This window comes from Sphaerodactylus townsendi, linkage group LG09 (genome assembly GCF_021028975.2).
Source record: "Sphaerodactylus townsendi isolate TG3544 linkage group LG09, MPM_Stown_v2.3, whole genome shotgun sequence".
Taxonomy (NCBI): domain Eukaryota; kingdom Metazoa; phylum Chordata; class Lepidosauria; order Squamata; family Sphaerodactylidae; genus Sphaerodactylus; species Sphaerodactylus townsendi.
Genome location: NC_059433.1, coordinates 76,079,460 through 76,097,568, shown reverse-complemented (window position 1 = coordinate 76,097,568; position 18,109 = coordinate 76,079,460). Strand labels below are relative to the sequence as shown.

General features: G+C 48.1%; 2 protein-coding genes across 2 annotated transcripts in view; one reads left to right on the top strand and one right to left on the bottom strand.

The window, feature by feature from the left end:
- HAS2 (hyaluronan synthase 2) overlaps positions 1-7,554 on the bottom strand; it is a 50,762-nt gene extending 43,208 nt beyond the window's left edge. The window contains exon 1 of the mRNA XM_048508260.1: positions 6,992-7,554. The gene's annotated coding sequence lies outside the window, so the exon portion shown is untranslated. The remainder of the gene's footprint in view (positions 1-6,991) is intronic.
- LOC125439490 overlaps positions 5,639-18,109 on the top strand; it is an 88,484-nt gene continuing 76,013 nt past the window's right edge. The window contains exons 1-3 of the mRNA XM_048508591.1: positions 5,639-5,678; positions 6,978-7,318; positions 7,409-7,557. Coding sequence (XP_048364548.1) covers positions 5,639-5,678; positions 6,978-7,318; positions 7,409-7,557 — 530 coding nt within the window. The remainder of the gene's footprint in view (positions 5,679-6,977; positions 7,319-7,408; positions 7,558-18,109) is intronic.

Below are 18,109 nucleotides of genomic sequence, written 5' to 3'. Positions count from 1 at the left end.
ATAATGCTAAAATATCAGGTTATTATAAACATGAAACCAGCTGTACTTTCTCATGTCCTGGGACAGTCCCCATATGGGGTCTCCCATGCAGTGCTGACTAAAAGAAACCCGTGTGTATTATTATTATTGTGGCATGTGTTATTAGGGGATTCTGAACATGTCTACTCCAGTTGTTGAACACTTATAAACAAATGAAGTCGCCTCACACAGAATCACACTATTGGTCCATCAAAGTCAATATTGGCCTTTTGTGCATTTGCTGTTTGCGGTGCGGCTGTGCGCTCCGCAGCGGGGGTTCCCCTGCGGTTTCCCGTTCAAAAGGGAAGTCTCCTGCTGCAAAGTGTCCCTAGACAACGAGTTGATTCACCATTCTGCCCGCCCACCTGCTGCTGCCTCACTTGCTTCCTTGCGACCCCCTTTATAATTCCTTTTTTCTTGTTTCCCGTCTTTGATCTCGCATTATTTTGCGATATTACAGTTAGACTGATAGATGTTCACTGCGGATGTAAAAAAATACTTTTAGATAGCTCTTAATGTAATGGTGGAACAGACAGAACTACTGTCCGTCTGCCGCTTCCTTGTTTCCGTTGCCTGCTACGTTTGTTTGTTGACTTTTTTTGCTTTTTAAGAAACGACTTCTGTATTGCTTTGCTGGCTCAGTTCCTTGCTGCATTGATCAACCTTTATGCTCGTAAAAAAGCTTAAAAGAACCCCTTCCTGAAGATCTCAGGTGGAGGAACTAAGGCAAGGGAAGATGGGGAAGACCAAGAAAACCTAAAGAGGGTGAAACCATCTGTTTCACCTTCTCTGCTTTTGAAAACCACAAGGATTCTCTCGTCTGAAGCACAAGGACAAAGAAGAGTTTAGATTTACACACACCCTTTCTCTCGTGCAAGGAGTCTCAAGGCAGTTTAGAAACTCCTTTCCCTTCCTCTCCCCACAACAGACACCTTGTGAGGCTGAGAGTTCTGAGAGAACTGTGATTAGCCCAAGGTCACTCAGCAGGTTTCAAGTGTAGGAGTGGGAGCAGCAGTGGCGCAGTGGTTAAGAGCAGGTGCATTCTAATCTGGAGGAACCGGGTTTGATTCCCTGCTCTGCTGCCTGAACTGTGGAGGCTTATCTGGGGAATTCAGATTAGCCTGTGCACTCCCACACATGCCAGCTGGGTGACCTTGGGCTAGTCACAGCTTCTTGGAGCTCTCTCAGCCCCACCCACCTCACAGGGTGTTTGTTGTGGGGGGGGGGAAGGAAGGGCAAGGAGATTGTAAGCCCCTTTGAGTCTCCTGAAGGAGAGAAAGGGGGGGGATATAAATCCAAACTCTTCTTCTTCCTCTGGGGAAACACGTAGAGTTTGGGAGCAAGGAAAATACACGTGTAATCGAGAATCTAACCCAAAGGTAATGTACCCTTGCTGTACAAGTTTCTATTGTCTACGCAGATCAGCAGGGCACTCCAGGGTCTCAGGTGATGTCTTTAGCTGGAGATGATGGGGAATTAATGACCCCCCCCTTCCCAAAACAACAACTGTCTGCCTGATGAGCAGATTCTCCAACACTGAGCCATAATCTCTCATTCCTATACCTTTTTATGTTATAGATTAAAAGGCGGGTCTTTCCCATAAAACAAATCCTTAACTGTGCTGTTCTCATGGGCAAAGTGGTGGATTTATTGATTCTGAACACATGAAGATATCATTGGTACTTGCTTCAGAGAACAATGTGGCAGAAAGAAGGTTAGTGGGAAGTTTTTGAAGGAGCCTCCACAAGGGTGCAGCAATACAGATGCAGCAATACAGATGCCCCTGTACTTTTAAAATGCTCCAAAATACTTTTTTAGAACATCCAGCTAAGTCAGCAGTGAAAGTTTCTGTTCCCATGTCAGTTTCTCTTGCCGGAAAGCAGAGAAGGGATTGGCAGAGGAAATGGTCCATAATAGGTGAATGCAGGAGGGGTCACCAACCATTCTTACCAGGTGACAAAGTAACTCTAGTCAGTTTCCATCTAAGTGTCACATTTCATTTCTTAGTCCACAAAGAAGAGCTTGGGGGTAAATGGATAACAAGCGAAAAACAAGAATGCAGCCGTTTGGAAGGAGTGTTGTCTGGTAGCCACAACTGAGCATGTGCAAAGAAAGACTTGTGTGGGCGCAGAAGAGAAAAGATGGATTTATACCCCACCTTTCTCTCCTGTAAGGAGACTCAAAGGGGCTTACAAATTCCTTTCCCATCCTCTCCCCTTGTGAGGTAGATGGGGCTGAGAGATTTCTGAGAGAACTGTGATTAGCCCAAGGTCACCCAGTTGTAAGTAGAAGTGGGGAAACATATCTGGTTCACCAGATAAGAGTCCGCCGCTCATGTGGAGGAGTGGGGAATCAAACCCAGTTCTCCAGATTAGAGGCCACCTGCTTTTAACCACTACATCATGCAGGTCTGTTAAAGTGCCTTTACTGAAAAGGGGAAATGATGTTAAGGAACATGAATGCTCATTTATATAATACATAATAATGTGTATATTATGTTTCATCAAACTTATGCCAACCTTACAAATTAATGTCCCTCTCCCCACTCAAAAAAAAAAAAATAAGTCCTATCGTTAACAGCCTGTTCAGGTCTTGAAAACTCAGTGCCATGGCTTCTTGGATTCAGTCAATCCCTCCAGCAGTGGTGTAGGAGGTTAAGAGCTCATGTATCTAATCTGGAGGAACCGGGTTTGATTCCCAGCTCTGCCGCCTGAGCTGTGGAGGCTTCTCTGGGGAATTCAGATTAGCCTGTCCACTCCCACACACACCAGCTGGGTGACCTTGGGCTAGTCACAGCTTCTCGGAGTGCTCTCAGCCCCACCTACCTCACAGGGTGTTTGTTGTGAGGGGGGAAGGGCAAGGAGATTGTCAGCCCCTTTGAGTCTCCTGCAGGAGAGAAAGGGGGGATATAAATCCAAACTCTTCTTCTTTTACTGCTACCTTTCACTTTTCCCAGCAGTATTGCCTTTTCCACTTAGTCTGGTCTGTACAGTCATTTTAGCTTCTATTGGTACAGCTAAACAGGTATACCTCTATACCTCTTTGAGCCTTGAAAGCACTTCAAATGCACCACTATCTGCATAATCCTGGCAAACAGTCCTGTAAGGCAGGTCAAATATTACTCCCAAATTTCAGGTGCGGATCTAAGAGATGGAGGCTTCCTTGAGGCCATTTAGTTTGTGAATGGCTCAGCAAGCCCCAGATTTGTAGTCTGTTCCCCCAGCTGCTATGCTGTATCAGATAACTGTTTCATGCGTAATGCTGTGACCTTCTATGTGTTTTCAAAATTGATTGATTTGCATTGTTTCACTGAGTTTTTATTATCATTTTATTTATAAGAAACTTTAAGTTCCACAAGGGAGAAAGGGGGCTAATATACATTGTAAGAGACAGAGACACAGTTAAGAGAGACAGACAGAATTAAATAAGATAATCAGAGAGTACTGAATGTGCATAGATGCACTTCTCTGAAGAAATTTGTACTTAAGAGGAGAAAAGTTACAAAATATGATTTTTTAGAATGGACAAAGACAAATCTGATCCCGGAAAAAAGTAAAGTTCAGCAACCAGATCTCATAGGTGTTAATCCATAAATCTGTTGCTCGAGTAAGTGGCTAAAGAACCAATCAGAACCAATAGAATGAAGCCCTCTGACAAGGCCAAAGAACAGCAGTCTGTAACATACACAGAAGTGTATAGCCAGGAAAGGTTATTTAGAGCAACATTCTTTATACACCACAAAGTGAAAACGCAGTGCATCAATTGATGCATGGATGTGAAAGCCATTGATGGCTATGAGTCATGGAGATGAAAGGGAATCTCCCTGTGCAGAGACAGAAAACCTCTATGTATTAGTGTTAGGAGGCAATGTATTTTTAAAGGCTTTCAAGACAGAATCAACTGTTGTGGGTTCTCTGGGCTATGGGGCATTAATGTACAGATTAATAGATCTTCGTCTCCTCTCTTTCTATTCCTACTGAAAACAAATATTCCTTAAAAAAGCATGTGAACTGCAGAATGCAGAAGAGAGGTATGTGATCTCCAATTTCAGTCTATAGCATTATTTGCTGGCTTTATCCTATGTACGGCTTTGAGATTGTGTTGTCTAGCATTTTGTCTACCAAGTAATGGTTTAATTTCCCCACATGGTTAAGATATCAGTACTCTAGGGATTGAAGGCACTGGTCTGTCAAAATTACAGAGCAATCTTATACAAATGTTATCCCTAATTTGAGCACCTTTTGCATAGGACCTGTGCTGTTTACAATCCCATGTGAAGTTCTAATTATCGTTATTAATTATTAATAATCCTAATTATTCATCCTATTTTCTAATTTATGCAGGAAAACTTTTATATCCCATCTTTCCTCTTGGCTCATATATCTAAGTCTATAAGAGCCAAGGGGCATAATTCTGTTTAGGACTGACCTGTTAATGGCCTCCCTAAATCTCTACTAAAAGACCAAACCGATGGGATTTGATTGACTGGCACATGGCCCAAGTTGCTTTGACACTTTTGCCTGAGCGGAACACGTGTTTGCACGGCCCCCATCCGAATACTGCACGCTGAACACACCGGGTATCCTCCCAGCCCTCTCGCGCGCCAGCAAAAGTCCCCACCGGCGTTTCCGTTTCAGGCAGATTCTCTGGCCGGGGAACCCCTTCCCAGCGCCTCGAGCCAATCAGGAGAGGGTGCGGCGCCGCGTCACAAACGAGAGGCGGGCATTTCCCCGCCATGACCTCATCGCCGGCATTCCCGGCTCTTTGGTCTCGCCTGGGCTGCCACGTGGGTCCCCCGCCAGCCGCGCAAAGAGGAGTTTGGCTCCTGCAGGCGCGGGAGGGGGGGGGCGCTCGATGCAGCGCTTGGGGGCGAGGGGGGGCGTCTCGCTTGCACAGGGGCGCTCGATGCAGCGCTTGGGGGCGAGGGGGGGCGTCTCCCCTCCCTTCCCACCGCCCCAGATGACAACTGCAACGCAGGCACTTGGGGAGCCCCGGAGGAGCACCTCTGCGCCCCATCCAGCGCGCCCTTTCTTCCTGCCAGGACCATGCCTTCCCTTCCCAAGAGGAGCTTCGCCGGGGAGGGAAGGAGGAGGCCGATCCCCGAACAGAAGCGGGTGGGAAGCAAACAATGGAGTGGCTGCTGGCCAGAGGATGCAGATAGGCGTCTTGGAACCAAACCAAGCCAGGGCCGGCGAGCGTCTCCCGCCCTCTCTTTGCCCTGCTGAAGGCATGGCCAGAGAGAAGGGCTGGGGCAGCGTGGCCTGGCCTGCGAGGCAGCTGCCACGTCGCCCAGGTCGCCGCTTTCCACCCCCTCCCATCCTAACAAAGAGGACCCCCCCCCCCCCGTTTAAGATATTGCTTGATATTCTGGCCGAACTCCAAAGGAGTGGCTGCCTCCTAACCGCCCCCTCCGGGGTCATCCAGGGCAAACGCTACAGGGGCTTTCCTCTGTCCTTTCCCATTCAGACCCTTAGCACGGGGCTACCTGTCCAATTGGACAGATTTCCTTCAGGGCCCTTCGATGGATCAGACCACGAGGCTGTTCACGCCTGCTTTCTGTTTCCAGAAGAGATCAGCCAAAGGCCTAGAAGCTCCCGACTAGGGGTGACGGGCGACCCTCATGTCTCCGCTGCCCCCTCCCGCGCACCTGATATGCGGAGGTAGACTGCCCCCAAACAGGGAGGCTCCACTCAGCTATCGCGACGCGGCCTTTATGAATTTGTCCAGTTTTTTTAAAGCTAGCTAACGGCCACAGCCACATCTTGTGGCCGTGAGTTCCAGAGGCAAATGGTAAAAATAGTCGGGGGGGGGGGGTTCGTGGCATCCGCTTTGTCGGCCAGTCTCCAAAGAACTTCTGTGTTCCCACCCCCCCACAAGTACTTCACTGAGACATGAAATAATTTTAAAAAGCAACTGGGAATTTGACACCCGCCCCCCTTCTCTTCTTGCTCCTTCCCGGGTTCCGTCTCCTACTCCCAGCCATTTGAAAAAGGGAGGGCGGGACAAAGTCACGTTTCATGTCTTCACAAGTGTCTAAATAGCTACAGTGTCTGCAGTCCAAGGGGGGGGGGGGGGAGCCCCGCCTTCCGGGACACGACCGCCTCTGAAATTTGGATCCGGATCAAGGACTCCAACCTCCAAGGGACCTTTATGACTTAGGCGAATAATTGAAAGAAAGCACTATATAAATTGGAAGGGGTGGGGAACACACCCCTTGGGTCAACGCAAGCCCCTTACTCGCGAGTAAGCGCACCGATTCACACTGTTTCCGTTAGAAGCGCGGTAATAACGAGGGAGAAAAAAATGAAACCTTGATATCGTCGCTTGATTACAATGGGTCTTACTCACGAGGAGGTTCAGTGCATTCTTAGAACTGGAGGGGAGGGGGGCTAGTGTGTGGTCAAATACCAGATGGGCAGGATCGAGCCCAAATCAGGCTCAGTGGAGTCCTGTTTATTTCGGGGACAGAAAGAGGCAGTCGGGTTCTATCACGTTTACTCGGAGGGAAACCCCATAAAAATCAATGGGGCTTGCTTCCAAGTAGGACTGCGCCATCAAAACGCATCCCTCTGGCTGGATCGCGCCCAATAATCGTCCCGCTTGCCCAATGGCCTGGGTCAGCTGTGATTTCTCGGGGGGCTGAGAAAGTTTGCAACTACCCAGGAGTAGACACGCCTCCGTGGCCATAATAAAGACAGGGCATCGTTCCGAGAAAAAGATTTCCTTTCGGGAGGAAAAAAAAAAAGACCCTACAAACCGATATTGCCGGAGACTCAATTTAGATTGTAATGCCCTTCGGGGCAGAGACCACTTTGGGGCTACACTCGTTCGCACAGGCTGACCCACCCGGCCCTTGCAGTTAAGAATCAGCAAACCCGGTCTGTGCAGACGGTTCCACCCCCCAGATATGGGAACCCCAGACTCCCCCACTCCAATAATAGCCCCCCCCCCCCGCGCAGATTCCATCACTCACTTTGCAGCCCGTCCGTCCGTCCGCTCATCCAGGGGCTTCAACAGGCGCGTCTGGGCTCGGTCGCCTGGCCGGAGCGGCCACGGATCACGCTGGCGGCAGGACTGGGGCAGGGCAAGGACCCCAGCGGCCCCATGCAAAGAGGGGCGGGCTGGCTCGCCCCCCACCTGGGACGCCGGTGGCCCTAAGCGGCGGGATCCCGGTTGCTTGCAGGCGCAGCGACAGCCTCCCGAAATGCAACCGGGGGGCTGGCGGCTGGCGACGGCGCTCCGGGCGGCTTCTGCAGGCGCCCGCCAAAGTTGCACAAAAGTTGCACTAGGCGTTGCATCGGTAAGAAAAGTCTCTTTGGTCCGGGCTGAATGAAGCTTCTATCTCAGCAGCCCGGGCAAGCCGGAGCAGCGGCTGGATAATATTTTCCAGACGTCTCTCTCTTTTTTTGCTCGCTCTCTCGTTCTCTCCCTCCTTCCACTCTCTTTCCACCCCTGCCCCCTCTTTCGACTCCTGCGTCTTCTTCTCCTCCTGGGCTGCTGCTTTCCTGCCTCTTCCAAGTTAAGGGGGTCTTTTCACAAGTGAGCCTTGGAGGTTGTTTTAATAGGGTGGAGGGGAGGGGGAGGAGGGGGGGAAGGAGGGGAGGGAGGAACTTCTGTAAAGGGGGGGGGGAGGGAAAGAACTGCCCATCCAGTGTTGGATCGGAGGCCGGTTCAAACCCGAGTGAATTCAATTAAGTTAATTGCAAACATTTGCACAGAAATGCGATGCGCGCACACACGTTCGCGCCACCTGATTTCCTCTTCGTGTAGAGAGGAAAGGCGAAGGTGGCCTGTGGAAGCCCCTCCATTCCCCCCCCTCCCCAAATTGTACGTTCGGGCAGTAGCGAAGGATTTCTCTTCCACTTTGCATAGAAGCCGGGGGGGTGGGATTGCTTCGGATGATTTCTTAATTCGTTGCAATTGCTTGACACCCGTTGGCTTTAGTGGCTTGATCCGCCCCGGCTTTGCAAGATAATAAGCGACACGGTTGGAAGTGACTTCAGGCGTTGGGAAGGGAGATGTAACTTATTCACGGTCCCCCAGACTAGGAGGCTGACTTGGGAGAGGAAGCGGTTTGGGGGGGGGGGGGGGGAGCCAGAAACAAACATTTGAATGGTTGATCCTGATTCCTTTTCTGCATAAAATGTCCCGGGTGTTAAAGCGTGCTTTTGTGCCCGTGCAGCCACCATACGTGGGCATTCTCACATCCATCTGTCGCCACTAAGTGTGGTGCTTGACTCAAAGTGCTCCATTAGATGTGGATGTGAGGATCTCTGTGGATGCAGAGAATTTAACAATCCAGATGGGGGCTAGACTTGGAATACACAAGGTGGTTGTTGGTGGCTCAGTTCATTGTATACAGTGCTATCTAATTATAGTTCTATTTAATTGTTGTAATCCCACGGTTACATATTATGTTCGGTCTAACTTTAGTAGATTGTTTTCCTAATTTTGTGATCCATCAAGGGGAAAGGTGGACTGTCAATCACTCAAACATAGATTCAGATCTCTAGGCTTACAGAATACATAGGATACACTCTGGACAAATGTGGATGGGAAACAGAGAAATTCCGATCCCTGTTTGACAGTTCTGGCTTCTTTTTGGTTCCAAGGGATTATCTGCCTTTGGGTACGAAATTGTTAATTTAAGTTCTTAAACCTTATGCCTTCTTGGCTTAAACACAGATCTATCTAATCATTGCCTTTTGATATTTGGGGATTTTTTTCTCCCCAGAGGAGGTTTAGAAGAAAATTTACCACCAGGTGTCACTGTTTAGAAAATAATAAGCAATGATGTTCCTCTCTGGCCAAAGGTTACAGGATTTTTGCTAATACATATAGGCTGGGCAAGTCTAAGTGGGAAACATATATCAGTCTGTCTCCCTTGGAACGCATCCAGCTCAAGACAGCAGCAAAATACTCTCAGTGAGTGAAGTGGATCAGCGTTACAGCTCTTAACGGTTGCTCATATTCATTCAGCATTTGGGGCTTTTAAACATACATGAATGTCTATGCCGATTTGGCCTCCTGAACAGAAGCTGGGCACGTTTCCCCCGTCATTTGCTTCAGAAGAGTCTCCGGAATCTTTCGGGACATGGGGAATTTCACCCATCTATTATTTTGCTTTTCCGGACATCTGATGTATAATGTTTTAATCTTCTTCAAAGTGACAACTTTGCTTTCCCTCACAGCAGTAGGACTGCAAACATCCTGCCCGCTTCGTGTTTGAAACATATGGCGTGTTCATGATCAGCAGTTTAGCCAATTGCTGTCTGGAATTCATCAATGTAAACACGGCAAAATTAGATCGGGCCGCTGGGCAGCCAGTAGCCCGGGTTATGATTTGTTTGTTTATTTATTCAGAAGATTTATATTCTGCTGCGGGTTGCCAGTTCTAGGTTGGGCAATTCCTGGAGATTTGGGATGGAGTCTGGAGAGAAAGATCTCAGCAGAGTATAATGCTGTAGAGTTCATCTTCCAAAGCCACCGTTTTCTCCAGGGGAATGGATGCCTGTATTCTGGAGGTCAGTTATAATGCTGGGATCCACATCTCTGAGTCCCACGCTACTTTAGTAGCCAGTGTGGTGTAGTTCTTTACCGAGACATGGCTAAGAGCCCATATTTGAACTGTGCTCCGTCAGCTGTACTTGAGTAGTCAAGAACCTTCGTACCTGCAGGACTTCATCTCCCTATATCAGTGATGGTGAACCTTTTTGAGACCGAGTGCCCAAATTGCAACCCAAACCCCACTTATCACAAAGTGCCAACCCGGCAATTTAAGCTGAATGCTGAGGTTTTCATTTAGAAAAAAAATGGTTGGCTCCCTCTTCCTCCGCCCCACCCGCTTGAGCAGGGGCCAGCCTGTTCTAGCCTCCAGCAAGTCCCATGCACACCACTCTGTGCCTCTCTAGCATCTCTGCCTCCTCTGCGCCCCCCACCCCACCCCGGGCAGCAGCCACCCAGAGCACAGGCACCAGGCCCGCCAGCCGAGTCTTCCCTGCTCACCGCGGTGCGCACACGTCGTTCTCAGTGGCCCAAGCCTGCTTAGATGTGTGTGTGGGGGATGATTTTCTGCCCCCCACATGACAAACTCTGTGTGCGCGTGCCCACAGAGAGGGCTCCGAGTGCCACCTCTGGCACCCATGCCATAGGTTCGCATCACTGCCCTATATTGTCCCCAGAGGACGCATTGCTCCTCCGGTGCTAACCTCCTGGCAGTCCTTGGCCTCAAAGATGTCTGGCTAGCCTCAACCAGGGCTTTTTCTACCCTGGCTCCAGCCTGGCGGAACTCTCAGTCAGCTGACACCAGGGTGATGCAGGATCTGAGTTCTACAAGGTCTGCAATTCAGGAATGTTCCACCTGGCCTTTGGTTTAGGCAGCTATGGTCTTTTCCATCTCGGTGGCTTTTCGATCTGCCCCTCTTTCTCCCCCCCTCCGCCCCCATTTATCCAATTTGCTTATGATGGATGGGAGAAAGAAAAAAAAAGGCTATTGGGACCTGAAAATGGTACCTGCAGTGATTTAATTGTCGCCATCTATAGAAGTTTTGATATTAATGTTTTTATCTCTACTTTTTATATTTTACATGGAATTTTGTATTCTGGTGTGTGTGAGTCTCCCTGAGCCTAGGTGTGACTGGAAAAGGGTGGAATAGCAAGCCCAATAATTTTTTTAAAAAATACTACTGAATTACACCTGGGCATAAGAACATAAGAACGAGCCTACTGGATCAGACCAGAGTCCATCTAGTCCAGCTCTCTGCTACTCGCAGCGGCCCACCAGGTGCCTTTGGGAGCTCACGTGCAGGATGTGAAAGCAGTGGCCTGCTGCTGCTGCTGCTGCTCCTGAGCACCTGGTCTGCTAAGGCATTTGCAATCTGAGATCAAGGAGGATCAAGATTGGTAGCAGTTTATTTGCTTTCTTTATTTGCATTATTTAATAATCCACCTTTTTCATGGAGAATCAAGATAGATTACATAGTGAGTTAGCACAGTCACCAAAATGGAATATTCAGTAACCCCTGCGTTAGGATTTTAGAAGTCTGAAACTGCCACAAAGAACTGAAGCAAAGTATCAGTATTCCCATGACACATTAAGTGGTGCAGAAATTACATTAATAGCATCCTACTTACAATAAGCATTTGCAGCAGTATAGACCACAGTCCTTAATAATTTGTCTAAGCAAGCTTGTTAAACCGTTTTGTGCGGCGCAACACACCCCCTGCATAGAAAAGCCCTCTTGAATAATTCAGTTTTGCATACTTTGCAGAAACCCAGGGAGAATGGGAGACTTTCTGATCTTCTCAGGTAGGCCATTCCACAAGATGGCGGCCACAACAGAGAAAGCATGCATGCATACGGGCAGTTGTCAAGTTTGCCCATTTGTAGGTTGGCACCTGCAGAAGCCCCTGCTGACTTGAGCAAAGTTGGTGAGGCAAAGGAGGCAGCCCTGCAAAGGGGAGGAGCCAAGGCCATGAAGGGCTTTGTATGTTGTCGTCAACACTATAAACTGATCCCAATAACAGATGGGCAGCCAATGAAGCATCTGCAGAATGGGAGTAATATGCCCACTTTGTCATGCTCCATAGTGGAGCTTCAGCATTCTGGACCAGACGGCTCCTCCTAGTACAAACCCGGACCAAACCTGCTTAGCTCCTGAGATTTGGTGAGATTAAGTTAGCCCGGGCCATCCATGTCAGGGTGTGTCCTGTGATCCAATCTAGGGAATCTTTGAGAGTTGCAACAGCAGAGCACAAAGAAGATAATACCAGTATTTCAGCTTCTTCACAAACAAAGGCCTTTTACTTTGTAAAGCCTCACTTGATCAGTTCAATTAGTTGTGGCTGATTTGACCACATACTTAACATTCTCTACCGATATCAATGCACTAGTGGTGATATCCTAGAATTCTCTGCTGTCCTGCCTTCCCAAAAGTAAAATTTTAGGCCCACTTATCTCTAATGATCTTCTTTGATTTGACTAGGGCAGAAAGGTCTGTTTCATATGACTCCGAGCAGCAGTTTTTCTGACACTTTTAAGTCACATGGCTCACAAGGGTACGTGACCAGCTAAGCTCTTTAAGATGTTGTTAAATCAATTAAGAGTCTCCAAGGTGTCAAAGGGGGAAGGAGATATGCAAATTCAGGTTGGTAAACAAGCTGGGGTCAGGCTGGTAACTCAAGCAAATAATCATCCAGGTTGCCCCCTGCTTGGCTTTTCGTTTGCATTTTGATATTTCTGCTATCCTGTAATGATTTAAGATAGGGAAGAGACTAAGACCAATTGGAGGATCTTTCGGAAATAGGGCTGTTCTGTGCAAAACACTGCAATTGCAGACATGCAAAAGACTTTATGTATTTTTACAGTGTTGTTCTCCAGTCTTGTAATTCCTGCATAATTGTGTCTGAATTGTATTGTATTTTTAGTGCAGTGTTCTCTGAGTCTTTGGATTGTGGGTATCCTACTCTTTTTATGGCACTGATTTTTAGTTGCCGTCTGCCTCAAGTCTTGTTGAGAAAGGTGGACTATGAAATAAATAACTGAAATGGATGAATAAACTACGCAGTGGCGTAGGAGGTTAAGAGCTCGTGTATCTAATCTGGAGGAACCGGGTTTGATTCCCCGTTCTGCCGCCTGAGCTGTGGAGGCTTATCTGGGGAATTCAGATTAGCCTGTACACTCCCACACACACCAGCTGGGTGACCTTGGGTAGTCACAGCTTCTCGGAGCTCTCTCAGCCCCACCTACCTCACAGAGTGTTTGTTGTGAGGGGGGAGGGGCGAGAAAGGGGGATATAAATCCAAACTCCTCCTCCTCCTCCTCCTCCTCCTCCTCCTCCTCCTTCTTCTTCTTCTTCTTCTTCTTCTTCTTCTTCTTCTTCTTCTTCTTCTTCTTCTTCTTCTTCCCACAGCCAATAATCTTCATGGGTATCGCTCTGCATAGCCCTGGGTGGTCAACTTTCCTTGTGAGGATGGCTACTCATGTAAGATGGTCAGTGCCTCCAGGCAGATTACAGTCATTTGAGACAAAGACTTAGCTGGACAATCCAGGTCAAGACAAAATTATCAGATAAATTTGGACCCCCTGCACCAAACTTCACCAAACCTGGGTGGTACCATCAGGAGAGTCTCTTACTGATACCACCCAGGTTTTGTGACGTTTGGGGCCCAGTCAGAGGAATCGAAAGATACTCAGGCTCTGCGAGGTGCTTGTCCCATCATTATTTCCAGTGTGAGCTATAAAAGATGGGGACTACACCTTTGAGGGTCCATAACTTTGGACCCCCTGAACTAAACTTCACCAAACCTGGGTGGTATCATTAGGAGAGTCTCCTAAAGGTACCCTGAAAGTTTAGTGGTGCTATCTTAACAATTGTACCCGTGACAGCAGGCACTCCAAAAGTGTCCCCAGATTCTCCTTTTAAATCCACCTCCAACCCCCCCCCCCCAATAAAAAATCTCTACCTACGTCCCTGGCCTGATGAAGGAGAGAAGACGTGTGTTTGTGGGTGAGTAACTTGCATGTTGCAGAGTCAGAAAGGCGGAGAAATGGGAGGCTATGGCTCCTCACACGGCTTGCGCATATCCATACACATTGGCCAATTATAGACAGGGTAGCTTATCTCCTCTCTGCCCCACCATGGCATCCGGCGCGCACCGGAAGTTTTCTTGGTTTCTGTGGGGAAAGCCGAGAGCCAGAGCAATAGGTGCATGGCAACTTCCTTGTACGTTGGCGCAAGGAAGTTTGCCGTGCACCACTTCTGCTCCCCATGCATGGCAACCTCGTATGTTGGTACAAGAAAGTTTGCCACGCCAGGTCCAGTTGCCAGCGTGCCGTGGGGGGGGGGGGGGGCTGCTGTGTATTTGGCAACTTAAAGCATTAACTTTAAATGTGGCAAAGCTCAGGGTTGGTTTTACATAGGCATATCACTTAATATATTGTCTCGATAATTCAAAATCTCACAGCTCCTTGTGTGAACAACACACTTGGCTGAAACTGGGCAGTAGCAGTTGATCCAACTTAGGGTGGCCAACTCTGGACTAGGAAATTCCTAGACATTTGGAAGTGGAGCCTCGGGAGGGAAGGCAGGACAGTGGTGGGATCCAAAAATTTTAGTAACAGGTTCCCATGGTGGTGGGATTCAAACTGTGGCATAGTGCCAGTGGGGCTGGGCGGGGCACGACGGGGGCGTGGCCAGGCATTCCGGGGGGGGCATTCCTGCGCGGGGCTGTGGCAAGGAAGCAGCAGCTCTTGAAGTCCTTAGGCCGGAAGCTAGCAGATACCGCGCCGAGAGCAGGCTGCCATAGCACGCCGGTGCACCTCCTGCTAAGAACTAAGCACAGGATTCTTGCAGCGCTACTGCTGAGAGGTGGGGTGTAACTAAGGCAAAAATCACATGGCAAAATCACCAATTAGTAACCCCCTCTCGGCACACACAAATAATTAGTCACCTACTCTCGGGAACCTGTGAGAACCTGCTGGATCCCACCTCTGGGGCAGGGTTTGAGGAGGAGAGAGACCTTGGCAAGGTATAATACAGGGGTTCTCAACCTGTGGGTCATTTCACAGGGGTCGCCTAAGATCATCAGAAAACACTTAATTCCGGTGGTCTTAGGAACCGAGTCACAAATAATTTCATGGTTGTGTTTTCACTGACTTCACGGTGGCTCCTGGGACAATTCCACATTCACCTTCTCTGCAATAATGATGACTATTTCATGCAATACAATTTTAAGGTATACCCCTAATAATACCAAATACGAACCTATCAAATAGAGGTAGCACCAAGATATGCTAATTGAAGAGCTGCTCGTAGTTTCTTGATAGCAAACCCAAGTCAGCTTCTGTGTAATATGAGAAGCACCTCCCAGTACTTCATAGGCCTCGTAGGTGTTGTTTACCATCAATTCTGGACAAAGATTAAAGTAAGTTGGTACAAACTGATCTGGAGTGCCACTAAGTGGATCCCACATCTTCTGCTTCAAGCATACCCCCCACCGTGGTCCATAGAACTGCCACCCTTCAGGAGATCTCCAGGGATTACAGCTGATCTCCAGAGGAGAGAGATCAGTTGTCCTGCATAAAATGCCTGATTTAGAGGGTATGGCATTATATCCCACAGAGCAGTGATGGCAAACCTTTTCGAGACCGAGAGCCCATATTGCAACCCAAAACCCGCTTATTTATCGCAAAGTGCCAATACGGCAATTTAACCTGAATACTGCGGTTTTAGTTTAGAAAAAACGGTTGGCTCCGAGGCGCGCGTTACTCAGGAGTAAGCTTGGTGGTAGTCGGAGGGTTTACTCAGAAGCAAGCCCCATTGCCAACAGCCGAGCTTACTCCCTGGTAAAGGATTGCGCTTTAGTTCTTCACATGAAAATCAGTGGGGTTTAACAGCGCTTAACAGGGTTACCTACACTGCTTTCCCAAAACTAGGCCTTAGGTTTAATTCTAATAATCGAGCCCAGCGGCCCAGGCCAGCCTAGGTGTGTGTGTGTGGTGGGGCGGGGGGAGCGACTCTGTTTGCCCGTGCCCACAGAAAGGGCTCTGAGTGCCATTTCTGGCACCCGTGCCATAGGTTCGCCACCACTGTCACAGAGGGACCTGCAGGGATTTCCCAAGTAGGACCGGGTAACCCTAAATACCAGTAAAAAAAAAAAAAAAAGTAAGCTGCTTTCTCCCCTCGCGTTCATTCTGGGTGTCAGTGTGCTTGCTGCCAAAAGAGTAATTCCTCCACAGAAGGAATGCTCGCCAGGAACAGTCATTGGTTTCTTTGGCTGTGCAGCTCTTCCGAAAGAGCAAGAGTATCTGAAATGACCCCCCTCGTTGGCGCTGAGGGACACGATTTCACAACCAGCCCGACCGTGGAAGTTATTTTTCCAGTTTCAGCAAATCAGTGTTACGACCCCTTTTTATTTTTTTTGCATGTACTGATCGTGTGTGGCTTCTTCCCAGCCCGCCAAATCAACTCAGACGTAACTTCCTGCCGCATGTTATCCTCTTTGCCAGAAAAGCAGTCAATCTTCTTCCCGGGGATTTCGGTGTGGGCCTCTTGAGCTGGCCACAGCAGGGGGAACCTCCCCTCTGCGAAGGGCCTTTTCGGCCTTATCTTCTGTGGGCCTCTCTGGGAACCTTTTTTTCCAAAAACCCCCCCCCTTCAGACTCCTTTGCCTCCCCCGTGCACTGTGGGAGAGATCAAACCGTAAAAAGCATTGCTAATTGCCTGGTAAACACCAATCCATTACAACCCAGGGAAGACTCCGCTGTGTTTGTGCGCCAGTGTGAGGGGGAAGAGGTTAAGAGCTCTCTGAAGCCACGTTTTCTGGACGGCGCTGTCAATTTTTCACGAAAACCAAACAAAAAGGGTGTGAGCCGGTGGAGAGCCCCGGCCAAGATTTATGAGATGTGAAATCAAGAACCCTGATATCCTTGGGTCCAGTCCTTGTCTCCCTATTTGACTTCCTCATTGAAGAAACAAAAATAGCACCTTACCATATAACGCTCCTTTTTAAAAAAAACTACCTTTTTAAAAATTCCGGCATCCGTTTTACAGACTGGAGACCCTCTCTTCAAATATTAGCATTTCTTCGTATTTAATTTAGAGGTTTGAAGAACAAAACAAACACGTTCAAGAGGTTGTTGAGGGCAGGTTGTAGAGGAAGGTTTCACAGCCCGCCCCCCCCCCCCCCATTGAATCATTCAGGATTTTTATCGCTAACTGTGACTATCTTACACACTATCACTATCTTAACCAAACGTGTGACTCCCCAATCATTACAGTTGTTGTCAAACTTATCACAACTCTGAATTTTTCCTGATTAGATTTGCACCCCCTACATTTCGTGGGTCCTTGAGCCTGCGTTTTCTGTTTGCAAACTTTCTGCAACTATCTAGTCGGGATTTACTGACCCGGCTCTCCTCCTAGACCAGTGATGGTGAACCTTTGGCACTCCAGATGTTATGGAGTATAATTCCCATCAGCCCCTGCCAGCATGGCCAATTGTAGTCCATAACATCTGGAGTGCCAAAGGTTCGCCACCATGGCCCTAGAGATTTGCATTGGGCCGGGGCCCTTAATGAAAGCATCAGTGGTAAAACCTGGTCTTGTTTTAAATGAACCAAATAAAAGTGACTGGTTTGCTGTAGAGGTTAAAGTGTCAGATTAAGATATGGGAGACCTGACTTCAAATTGCCATTCTGCTGTGAAGCTTGCCCGAGAGGACCTTGGGCCTGAGGTTGCCAGCCTCCAGGTGGTGGCTGGAGATCTCCTGGGATTACAGCTGATCTCCAGATGACAGAGATCAGCTCACCTGAAATGGCTGCTTTGAAGGATGGGCTCTATAGCATATACCTGGCTGAGGGTACCAACACCTAAATAAATAAACAGAGGCTCATTCCGCACATGCAGAATAATGCACTTTCAAACTGCTTTCAGTGCTCTTTGAAGCTGTGCGGAATGGCAAAATCCACTTGCAAACAGTTGTGAAAGTGGTTTGAAAACGCATTATTTTGCGTGTGCGGGAGGGCCAGAGATTAGGGCCAGGAAAACAGAGTTTAACTCTGGTTTTTCATCAATAAGTAACACATGACTGTAAACCGAGTCTGATTGACCAAGATACATACAAAGCTAGGGAAGAATAAACTTAGACAAACCTTTTGCTCTGAACAGCAACTAAGTGAAACATATTCCGTGATTTCAATCTCCCCTAAAATTCAAGAACATAGCCTGTCTTTGCAAAACTTTGAATTCCCCCCCATCCAAAAAACAGCAGAAAAGAATGCTGGATACCTAGCAAGGGAAAATGCTTTCCTATGATGAAAAATCTTCAAATGGGAGCGAGAAGCAGCCAGGGAAACCAGGTATCTAGAAGTTTCAGAAAACAGGAAAGCATGATTCTATGTCTATTTGCTTGGTCTTAATAAAAGTCTCATACGGCTTCTGTTTTGGAGCTTTGCAACTAAATCTCCACACTGAGGAAGCTGATCAGAGATTCCCAGGATCACATGAAGCTGTCCTTTAGTCAGGATCAACTGGATCCGGGCCACACATATGTAATTTGGAGCACGTTTCTTGGATTTTTTTTTAAAGCT